This window comes from Eubalaena glacialis, chromosome 17 (assembly GCF_028564815.1).
Source record: "Eubalaena glacialis isolate mEubGla1 chromosome 17, mEubGla1.1.hap2.+ XY, whole genome shotgun sequence".
NCBI lineage: Eukaryota > Metazoa > Chordata > Mammalia > Artiodactyla > Balaenidae > Eubalaena > Eubalaena glacialis.
Genome location: NC_083732.1, coordinates 13,088,956 through 13,101,362, shown reverse-complemented (window position 1 = coordinate 13,101,362; position 12,407 = coordinate 13,088,956). Strand labels below are relative to the sequence as shown.

The window sequence follows — 12,407 nt, the reverse complement described above, 5'->3', positions numbered from 1 at the left end:
CAGTTAATAAAACACATCATTTAAAGGTCAATAATGGTTTTAAAACTGAATACCTACAAATATTTTAATGCAGATGCTGACAGCTTTGATCCACATATAGAATCTGTTCTGATTCTGCGACTTGCTAGGTAATAGCCATGAATCATTCTTTCTGCCTCCAAGCTGAATTCGACATTCAAATTCTTTGCAAAAGCAAGCAGCTAAATTGAAAGTGTGAAAATTTAAGAGATTCAAACTTTATTATAGAGCCTATGTTACAAAAATCCAAAGTATATTGTCATTTTTTTTTAAAGTTTGCATATTTTATTTACAGCAAAATTGATTAAATATCTGGGGCCATCCCAAAGTCATTGAGCACTTTAAATCATAGTCTTATAAAGAATATCACAGTTTACCCAGAATAATCTCTTCCTCCCTTTTAGTACAGAAATATTCTGTGCAATGTACTTGAATGACTATCAGATCTTTGCTTCCAGTGGAACAAAGGCTCACTTACAGTCTTTCAGTGGGAGACAGCTTCCCTCAGAATCTCATTTCCCTTTGAATAGCCTTAATTCTCTGACAGTTTATTTCCATAAGACTATCTCTCATTGGCCCTAGAGCTGCATGCCCTCCTTTCTTCCCTTCCTTTTAAAGAACACAACCAAACACTAGCAATGTACTGTGTTAACTACTACGAAGGTAGGTCTTAGAGATTCAGTAAGATTTTGGGTAGAGAATAAGTCTTCAACTTAATGATTATCACCGTTTTCTCTGAGGTTTGTGCTTTTTTCTTTCTGAGTGATTCCTAGTTCCTTAGGTCCTTATTCTATGACATCATTTCCAGACTTTTCACCATCTGTGTTGTTTTCTGGTTTGTCAAGTCATAGAACCAAGAGAAAAAATCACCCATAATAAAAAGTTGCTATTAATTATTATATCTATATTTTATAAATTTTTATTTAGTTTTAGCTGCATTGGGTCTTTGTTGCTGCGCGCGGGCTTTCTCTAGTTGCAGCGAGTTGGGGCTACTCTTCCTTGCGGTGTGCGGGCTTCTCATTGCGGTGGCTTCTCTTGTTGTGGAGCACGGGCTCTGGCCGTGTGGACTTCAGTAGTTGTGGTACATGGGCTCAGTAGTTGTGGCTCATGGCCTCTAGAGCGCAGGCTCAGTAGTTGTGGCTTGCAGGCTCTAGAGCACAGGCTCAGTAGTTGTGGCGCACGGGCTTAGTTGCTCCGCGGCATGTGGGATCTTCCCGGACCAGGGCTCAAACCCATGTCCCCTGCATTGGCAGGCGGATTCTTAACCACTGCACCACCAGGTAAGTCCCAATATCTATATTTTAAATATAACCTTTTAAAAAGATCTGGATATGTCCTGGGTTGGATATGTCCTGTCTTCTTTATTCTCCTTATACTCCACAATTCCCTCCAGGCCTTCAGAACTGGATAGTAATACTATTAATAACATTGGTAGCTCTCTCTACATTTTATGCTATGGGGGCACAGTGATATGCCACCTATATCCCCTTTCAGTAAAGGACCCGTTGTCCCTGCTACTGAGAGTGTAGCACTGGGAGTTAGCATTAGCCTCCAGTTGTCAACTTCTGCAAGAACTGCCTACCTCGATGACTCCGTAATACAATTTTTGCTCCAGTCAGGCAGGTTTTCTCACAGTTTTCCATTTATACTCATCTCTACTTTTATGTCTTTGCTCCTATTTTTATTTTTTGAATGCCCATCCTTTCTATCATCTAAGTTGTATCTTTTCTTAAGGCCCAACTAAAATCTCACCGCCTCCTGAAGTCTTCCTAACTCTTGCATTCTACTTGATATCTTCCTTTCTGAATTCATGAAATACTTATAGTCAGCACCACCCAGCTTAGCACTTGAGTTGTCCCTTAATTGTTTCATATCTCAATTAAATAATAAACTATTTAAGGAAGAAAAATGTACATTTCTTAGAGAATACAAAAGAACAGAAAGAGGCTCATCTATATAAAGTATTCAGTAAATGCCTGACTAATAAATCCATAGATTTTTTTTGTTTGTCTTTCAGGGAAAAACTGGGCAAAAATTTCTCCAGGTCATTAGCGTGTCTATATTATTTAGTATCCCAATTCCTAGAGACTACTTTTTTTTATATACTAAAACAAACAAAAAGACCTTATTTTATCATAAATATTATTCTTTTTCTGTTCTAATTTATGTGAATAAATTATGCTTATATTTCATTTTTAAATCCACCTCACCTTTCAACCTTTTATCCATGCAATTTGGGCTACAAGGAAGGCAGGTATGAACAAAAAATTTAATGACCCATGGATTCCCACTTCCCAGTATTCCATGCCTTTTAGCTATCCTACACAGATACTTTAACTCTACTGTGGACAGATTTCTGAATAGTTAATATTAAAAGGGCTTCACTTGTAAATACCTGACTACCTTTAATAGCTATGACAGGCATTACTAAATTTGCATCATCTACTCTCAGATTATCTGAACATACCACACGTGTTTTCAGGTCAGGACATTAAAATAAATGGGTTTGTGAGTCATGAGAGATATCCCCTATAGTCAGAACTCTGCAGGCATTCATGTAAAGTTTCCCTTTCAATAGTCTGTAAAATGTAGAAAGCTGTATACTTATAAAGCCTCTCAACATAATGTTTTATAGAAATATTCTATTTTGAATCTTTTCATGGAAATGCTTTAAGCTATGGTGATTTGGTCAGTGGTTCAAAGAATAAACTCAACATTTTAATATCTATGTCCTTATAGTTTTTTTAAAATATTTATTTATTTATTTATTTTGGCTGCACCGGGTCTTAGTTGCAGCATGCATGTGGGATCTAATTCCCCGACCAGGGATCGAACCCGGGCCCCCTGCACTGGGAGCATGGAGTCTTACCCACTGGATGGCCAGGGAAGTCCCTATGTCCTTACAGTTTCTAGTTTAATTATAAACCTAAATTTTTTCTATACAATGTCCTTAAAATGCTTAAAAGCTGGAAGCAAATCGGAATAAAAGAATTCTAAATAAGGAAAACTAAATGTTCAAAGGGAGTTTTATTTACATTGAGAAACATTAGCACATACTTTTACCTTTTCAAAATCTTCAGTTGTGAACTGTTTAGAAGCTACATAAAGCAGCCCTTCAGGATCAATGGCTTTCTTTAAAGTATGTTGCACAGTAGGAAGAAGTGGGTGGCAAGGAGATGATTCATTGCAGTTAATCAATAATCCAAATGCCTCTACGAGATTAGCTGGAATCAAACTGCAATCCTGCATCAAACAAAAATGTAAAAGGCAAATATTAAACACTGGCATTTTCATAAACACTTCAAATTAAGTATTATTTAAATTATTAGTAGAATTATATTACTATAATATTAAATTATAAAACTATAATTGTAATAATTATTTTATTATTTGTTATTATTAGTATTTAAAGTGATTCCCAAATAACATGGGAACTTTGTGATAACAAATTTTTCTAAAATGCTTTTTACTGAGTATCTTCTTACACACTGTTCATTAAAGCCTCTCCCACTACCTATTCAAATAATAATTTCTAGTGAGCAGACACCTGCTTTGCATGACTAAAAAATGAAAATTTTCAAACAACTGTGTCATTATTTAGTTCTAGCCCAATTAAGTATAGAAATTAAGCACAGAAATAATAATAAAACATTAAGAACAATAAAAACATTAAGATTAAAATCTGTGACTAAATTCCCTGAACAACACTCTAACAATAAAATACACATATACTTTACCATCTGACCAATTAGAGTATTGGTTTTCTGTATATTTCTTCTTGAAGATGAATCCATATCAACAAAAGACCAAAAACTGCACTGAACTGGAAAAGTCATTTGTTGGTCCATATCATCCCCAAACTTCTTTCCTGAGATGTATACTGTGATGCTTCTACTTTCCACAGCTAAGTCAAAAGACATTATCCATTTGTTATTTAAGTTCACTTTGGTCTATATGTCTATAAATTAATAAATATTATTATACAGAATTTTTACAGTCTAAATTTTGGATAGTAAAGACACAAGTAAATTTGATTGTTTTGCAAGATTTGGCTAAATTAGAGGATCTGCCATAAAAAAGAAGAAGGCAAGAAAAACATTTGAATGTTTATGTGCCCCCTGACAATGAGTATCATCAGTCCAAAGCACGTAGCCAGAATCGTGAATTGGGAGGAATAGGCAGAGGGTAAGGAGACTGGTCATATAGTGCAGGTAGTGCAGGCTTACAAGGGAGGCTGAAATTAAACAATGTTCTTTTGTTTTTTTCTTTTGGCTGCGTCATGCGGCATGTGGGACCTTAGTTCCCCGACCAGGGATCGAACCCACGCCCCCTGCATTGGGAGCGTGGAGTCTTAACTACTGGACTGCCAGGGAAGTCCCCAACAATGTTCTTTTATGTGCCAAAAAAAAAATAATAGAAAGTGGGCCATCTAAGTAGGAGTGACTAGGAGAAAATATATCTCAAATTCAACATGTGAGAAACCAAATTCATCATTTCTCCTCCTCAAATGGCTCTTGTGCATTACTCACAATTAGGAGAATCACCATTGATCCACTTAAAACCCAAACAAAAAATGTGGAAACATCCCATTCTCCTTTCTATCCTCCCCTCATCCCTTATAAGCACTCAATCTATGGATTCAATTCTATTCCTAGGATGCTATCTCCCAAATATTTCTCAAATTAGTCCTCTCTCCATTCACGGTAAGAGTTTTTTGTATACATGTTTATTTTCTTTTGGATCACAAGGTAAATATATATTTAACTATATAGAAACTGCCAGAGCAGTTTGCAAAATGGTTGTACTATTCTATACTCTCATCAACAATATATGAGAATTCCAACTTCTCTACATCCTTGATAACATCCGTTGTTGTCGGTCTTTTTAATTTTTGTCATTCTAGTAGCCAGGGCCAGCCACATAATTTGTAGGGTCCAATGTAAAATGAAAATATGGGCCTCTTATTCAAAAAGCAGGGGAAAATGCTGTTTTTTATATAAAGCTTTTTCTTTTAAAAATATTTTATTACTTATAAAATGTTAATAGAGGTGATGTGGAGAGATTAGAACCCTTGTGCATTACTGGTGGGAATGTAAAATGGTGTGGCCACTATGGAAAGCAGTTTGGTGGATCCTCATAAAGTTAAACATAGAATTACCACATGATCCAGCAATTCCACTTATAGGTATATATGCAAGAGAGTTGAAAGCAGGGACTTAAACAGATACTTTTACACCAATGTTCATAGCAGCATTATTCACAATAGCCAAAAGGTAGAAACAACCCAAGGGTCCATTAACAGATGAATGATTTTTTAAGTGATTATATATATATATATATATATATATATATATATATATATATATATATAAAGTCACTTATATATATTGGAATATTATTCAGCCATAAAAAGGAATGAGATTCTGTGAAGAGGCAAATTCATAGAGACAGAAAGTCAAATAGAGATTCCCAGGGGCTAGAGATAGGGGGGAATAGAGAGTTATTGTTTAATGAGTACAGACTTTCTGTTGGGGATTATGAAAAAGTTCTAGAAATGCATAGTGGTGATGATTGCGTAACATTGTGAATGTACTTAATGCCACTGAACTGTACATTGGAAAATGGTTAAAATGGTCAATTTTACGTTGTGTATTTTATCAGTATTTTTTAAAAAAAAGGAATGAAGTGATACATGCTACAACATGGATGAACCTCAAAAACATTATGCTAAGTGAAAGAAGCCAGTAATAAAAGACCACAAATTGTATGATTCCATTTATATGAAATGTCCAGAATAGGCAAATCCATAGAGACAGAAAGCAGATTAGGTTTCCGGGAACTCTGGGGAGAGGGGGCATGGGGGGTGACTGCTAATGAGTACGGGGTTTCCTTTGGGGTAATGAAAATGTTCTGAAAGTATAACAGATAGTGGTGATGGTTGTACAACTCTGTGAATATTCAAAAAGCCACTGAACTGTACATTTTAGGTGGGTGAATTTTATGGTGTGCAAATTATATTTCAATAAAGCTATTACCGGAAAATGTAATAGAAGTAGCTGTCAGTCTAATACTAAAATTTTAAATTATTGACATGAATTTTACCATTTATCTTTATATTGTACAATTCCAGTCTTAAATACAAATATTTGAGCATTTAACTCATATCCAGCATCATTAGTATTTTGTAGGAAGTATTAATACATGTTTATATATTTTTGTTCTTATCAGAACAGGGGAAATATTTTTATTTTACACAAAACTGTTTTTAATTTGTTTCTTGATATGCACACATTTCTCCAGCACTCTCTACTGGTGAGTAAGGAAGGACTGAAAGGAAAAGGAACAACGGGTTGCCCTATCTTTCCCTTCCCTCCTATATTATCATTTTCAATGTAAGAGGTTGGCAAATACAGGGAAGTAACCAAGTAAGAAAGGATATGATGGGGTTCCTTGGTCATTTGTGTTTCTTAGAATGCCACTGCCTATTACAGAAGCAAGTCTGATTCAAATGGAAAGCTTGGCCTCCTTGGGGCTATCAGCTCCCCATCTCACTCAGCAGAAGATGTTTTGAAATGGAACATGGGCACTGAATTGCAGTGTAGTCACAATGCATGAGAGTCCAGCGAGAATCAAACTGATTACAAATTAAGTGTGTTAACAAGCCTCATAGTGATCGCAAATGCTATTTGAAATAGGGCAGCAAGGCATGGTGGACACATGCATGGATGTATCTCCTCTGCTCACGTTCAAGCTCCACTGTCTTCCGTACAAAACAACTTCAAAGATAAAATCATTAAAATTTTCCTTTTATAATTTTTTAAAAATTTATTTATTTTTGACTGCGTTGGGTCTTCACTGCTGTGCGCGGGCTTTCTCTAGTTGCGGCGAGCGGGGGCTACTCTTCAGTGCGGTGCGCAGGCTTCTCATTGTGGTGGTTTCTCTTGTTGCAGAGCACAGGCTCTAGGCGCGCGGGCTTCAGCAGTTGTGGCTCACGGGCTCTAGAGCGCAGGCTCAGTAGTTGTGACGCACGGGCTTAGTTGCTATGCGGCATGTGGGATCTTCCTAGACCAGGGCTCGAACCCGTGTCCCCTGCATTGGCAGGCGGATTCTTAACCATTGAGCCCCCAGGGAAGCCCTAAAATCATTAAAAATTTGAAGATGGTGACAGTAGAGTTTTAACCAAGTGCCAGGCTCTTCTAGGGGGAGCTATACTTGTTCCCCGCCCATGAAGCAGCACCTGCTAGTATGTGTAAGTATTGGTATCTCATTGTGGTTTTTATTTTCATTTCCCCAATATCCAACTAATGATATTAAGCACTCTTTCATGCACTTATTTGTCATTTTGTATACATTCCTTTGTGAAGTCACTATCTAAGTCTTTTGACCATTTTTTTGCTGGGTTCTTTGTGTGTATGTGTTGAAGAATGTTTGATTTACAATGTTGTGTTAATTTCTGCTGTACAGAAATATATATATAAATATACATTCTTTTTTATATTCTTTTCCATTATGGTTTATCACAGATATTGAATATAGCTCCCTGTGCTATACAGTAGGATAATTTATCCATTCTATACATACTAGTTTGCATCTGCTAACCCCAAACTCCCACTCCATCCCTCCCTACCTCCCTCGGCAACCACAAGTCTGTTCTCTATGTCTATGAGTCTGTTTCTGTTTTGTAGGTAAGTTCATTTGTGTCATACTTTAGATTCCACATATAAGTGATATCATATGATATTTGTCTTTCTCTGTCTGCCTTACTTCCCTTAGTATGCCAATCTGTAGGTCCATCCATGTTGCTGCAAATGGCATTATTTCATTCTTTTTTATGGCTGAGTAGTATTGACAAAGTACATCTTCTTTATCCATTCATCCGTCAATGGACATTTAGGCTGTTTCCATGTCTTGGCTATTGTGAACAGTGCTGCTATGAACATAGGGGCGCAAATATCTTTTTGAATTATAATTTTGTCTGGATATATGCCAGGAGTGGGATTGCTGGATCATATGGCAACTCTATTTTTAGTTTTTTGAGGAATCTCCATACTGTTTTCCATAGTGGCTGCACCAACTTACATTCCCACCAACTCTGTAGGAGGGTTCCCTTTTTTCCACACCCTCTCCAGCATTTGTTATTTGTAGACTTTTTAATGATGGCCATTATGACTGGTGTGAGGTGGTATCTCATTGTAGTTTTGATTTGCATTTCTCTAATAATTAGTGATGTTGAGCATCTTTCCATGTGCCTGTTGGCCATCTGTATGTCTTCTTTGGAGAAATGTCTATTGAGGTCTTCAGCCCATTTTTTGATTGGATTGTTTGTTTTTTTGTTGTTGAGTTGTATGAGCTGTTTGTATACTTTGGAGATTAAGCCTTGTCAGTCACATCCTTTGCAAATATTTTCTCCCATTCTGTAGGTTGTCTGGTTCTTTGTTTTTCAAATTACTGACTTGTAAGAATTGTTTCTATGTTCTAGGTATATGTCCTATGTCAAATATATGTATTGCAATTATTTTCTTTTTCTTTGCTTGCCTATTCACTTTTTAAATGGCCTTTTTGATGTGTATAACTTTTTAGTTTTGATAAAGTCCAATTCATCAATTATTTTCTGTTTATTGCTTTCTGGGTTTTGTCTAAAAAATCTTTGCCTACCCTAAGGTCATGAAGATTTCCCATGTTTTCTTCTAGTAGCTTTATAATTTTAGTTTTTACATTTAGGTTTATGATCCATCTTTAATTAATTATTGTGTACAATTGTGAGGTATGAGCCAATATTAATTTTTCCATATATATAGCCAGATGTTCCACCATCATTTGTTGAAAAAACTTTCCTTTGTCCATTTTCTTGCTTTGATGCTGTGGTCAAAAATCAAGTAAGCATATTAGCGTGGGTCTATTTCTGCATTCTCTTGTAGGGAGAGGCAATATGCTATGTGCCCTGAGTATTGCTGCACATTCTTGCCGGTATGCCAAGAGTGTAAGGCCCTAACTTCTCTTGGCCCGATACTTATCTGTCCATATCCTTGTTAGTTATAAATCTGGCCCAAGCAGCATTATCCTAATACTAAAACCAGACAAAAGATATTATAAGAAAACTACAGGGGCTTCCCTGGTGGCACAGTGGTTGAGAATCTGCCTGCCAATGCAGGGGACACGGGTTTGAGCCCTGGTCTGGGAATATCCCACATGCCACAGAACAACTAGGCCCGTGAGCCACAACTACTGAGCCTGCGCGTCTGGAGCCTGTGCTCCGCAACAAGAGAGGCCGCAATAGTGAGAGGCCCGCGCATCGTGATGAAGAGTGGCCCCTGCTTGCCGCAACTAGAGAAAGCCCTCGCACAGAAACGAAGACCCAACACAGCCAAAAATAAATAATAAATAAATAATAAATAAATTTTTTAAAAAAATTTAAAAACCTATGTAACAAAATTTAAAAAAAAAAAAAAAGGCCCACACACCTGAGCTTATAAAAAAAAAAAAAAAAGAAAACTACACACCAATATCTCTTGTGAATATACAGGCAAAAATCCTCAACAAAATAATAGCAAATCAAGTCCAACAATGTATAAAAAGAATTATACACCACAGCCAGGTAGGGTTTATGTTAGGTATGCAAAGCTGGTTCAACATCTGAAAATCAATTAATGTAATCCATAATATCAACAGGCTACAGAAGAAAAATCACATTATCATATCAATAGGTGTAGAAAAAGCATTTGATGAAATTCAGCACCAATTCATTATTAAAAAACTCTTAGTAGATTAAGAATAGAGGGGAATTCCTTCAACTTGCAAGAGAACTTCTACAAAAAACCTACAGCTAACATCATACTCAATGGTGAGAAACATGAAACTTTCCTATTAGATCAGGAGCAAGACAATATCAGGATGTTCCTTCTCACCACTGTTTTTCAACATCATATGGGAAGTCCTAGCTAATGCAATAAGACAAGAAAAGGAAATAAATCTGGCCTAATACAAACTCATGTGTTAGCACAACTGAGAGCAAAGCATAAAACAATGCATTTGCACATTAAATTCCTCTGCTTTTATTTATAAAGGTAAAATGAGAAATGTCATTTAATATAATTTCTCTATTCCTAAAATGTGTACAATACAATCTTAATTGTTAAGTAACCCCTTGACACTAATGAGACTATAAGTTAAACAGGTGAAAATTAATTTGAAAAAATACTGTTTACCTGATTGAAGCTGTTCAAGTTTATCTTTTTTGTGTGAAGCCAAGTCTCCTATAAAGCAGATACCACCTTTAGCTAGCAAAGCACTGCCAGCTTGAATGCTAACTGCTCCAGTTCCATACTTATTCCTGGATAGAGTAGGAAAAATTTCAGTAGAGACTGGATGACGTATACCACGGGGCACAAGGTTTATACTAAAATTCAAAAGCCTAAGGGAAAAAATAAATTATTCATTACTATTATTTAATATTTGATTTTCAGAAGTCATAATGCATAATAGCTATACAATTAGATTTAATTTGATTCAATGTCTGTTGAGCACTAGTGCTATGGATAAAAACATATATGTAGGACTTTCCTGGTGGTGCAGTGGTTAAGAATCTGCCTGCCAATGCAGGGGACACGGGTTTAAGCCCTGGTCCGGGAGGATCCCACATGCCGCGGAGCAACTAAGCCCGTGCGCCACAACTACTGATCCTGTGCTCTAGAGCCTGTGAGCCACAACTACTGAGCCCGCATGCCACAACTACTGAAGCCCACACGCCTAGAGCCTGTGCTCCGCAACAAGAGAAGCCACCACAATGAGAAGCCCATGCACCGCAACGAAGAGTAGCCCTCGCTCACTGCAACGAAGAGTAGCCCTCGAGAAGTCCGTGCACCGTGACTAGAGAAAGCCCACATGCAGCAACGAAGACCCAATGCAGCAAAAAAATTAATTAATTAATTAATTTTAAAAAAAAAAGAATTTGTCTTTGCTATGTATTGTCTCAGGTTATTAACAATATATATATATATATGAGTTTTGGTCCTTAACTTGGAAAGCTAACAGCCTAGAGAGATGTAGACAAAAAACTAAAACACGATGTGATAAGTACTAAAATAATGTCATGAGGACATCCATAAAAGATCATTATTTCCTCCTGGATGGAAGTCAGAGAAAGCTATAGAGAAATGACATTTGAACGGGGACTTCCTTTTTTTATGAATTGCTTTCTTTCGTTTATTCAAAATTTTGCATTTAGGCTTGCCAATAGTTCATCATGACTACCCCTGCTACCTATGTATCAAGATAACTCTTGATACATCCTTTTGCTTTCTAATCTCTTTGCCAATTGCCTCACCCTCTTCATTTCTCAAACTTAAATTATAAGAAAGGAATATGATTATCTTAGCTTAGCTTTTAAATCCTTGCCACAGAAATCATAGCTTGCTGGTGCAATCTACTATGATGAGCAGAGATACGGTACAAAGAGGGTGAAGGAGTATCTCTTAAATGTGGATAGGCAGATGCTATAAAATGTCTAGTGTATGTGTCATTCCAAAGAATTTAGATGCTAATTTGAAGATATATAAAATGGGGGAGTAAGATTTAGAAAGAAAATTTGCAAGCCTATAGAGCAGTGGTTCTCAACCCTAGCTCACATTAAAATCACCTGGGGAACCAACAGGCACATGAAAAGATGGTCAAATCACTACTCATCAGGGGAATGCAAATCAAAACCATGATGAGATATCACATCACACCTGTCAGAATGGCTGTTATCAAAAAGACAAAAAAACAACAAAAAACAACCCAAGCGTTGGCAAGAATGTGGAGAAAAGGGACTCCTTATGCACTGTTGGTGGGAATGTAAATTGTTGCAGCCACTGCGGAAAACAGTAAGGAGGTTCCTCAAAAAACTAAAAATAGAGTTACCATATGATCCAGCAATTCCACTTCTGGGTATTAATCCAAAGAAAACAAAAACACTAATTAGAAAAGATATATGCTCCCCTATGTTCATTGCAGCATTATTTACAATAGCCAAGATATGGAAACAACCTAAGTGTCTATCAATAGATGAACTGATAAAGAAGATGTGGTATATATATGATGGAATATTATTCAGCAATAAGAAGTATGAAATCTTGACATTTGTGACAACATGGATGGGCCTAGAGGGTATTATGCTAAGTAAAGTAAGTCAGATAGAAAAAGATAATTATTATACGATTTCACTTATATGTGGAATCTAAAAAACAACAACAAATGAACAAACAAAACAAGACAGAATAGATATAGAAAACAAACCTGTTGTTGCCAGAGGGAAGGGGGATTGGGAAAGTGAAATATGTAAAAGGGATTAAGAGGTACAAACTTCTAGTTATAAAATAAATGTCACAAGGATGTAAGGTACAGCATAGAGA

General features: G+C 36.5%; 1 protein-coding gene across 1 annotated transcript in view; it reads right to left on the bottom strand.

Annotated features, from left to right (window-relative positions):
• Nucleotides 1–12,407, bottom strand: part of MCMDC2 (minichromosome maintenance domain containing 2) — a 35,472-nt gene that overhangs the window by 9,549 nt on the left and 13,516 nt on the right. The window contains exons 9-12 of the mRNA XM_061171957.1: nt 10,224–10,429; nt 3,756–3,922; nt 3,082–3,261; nt 58–200 (exon numbers count right to left, since the gene is read on the bottom strand). Coding sequence (XP_061027940.1) covers nt 58–200; nt 3,082–3,261; nt 3,756–3,922; nt 10,224–10,429 — 696 coding nt within the window. The remainder of the gene's footprint in view (nt 1–57; nt 201–3,081; nt 3,262–3,755; nt 3,923–10,223; nt 10,430–12,407) is intronic.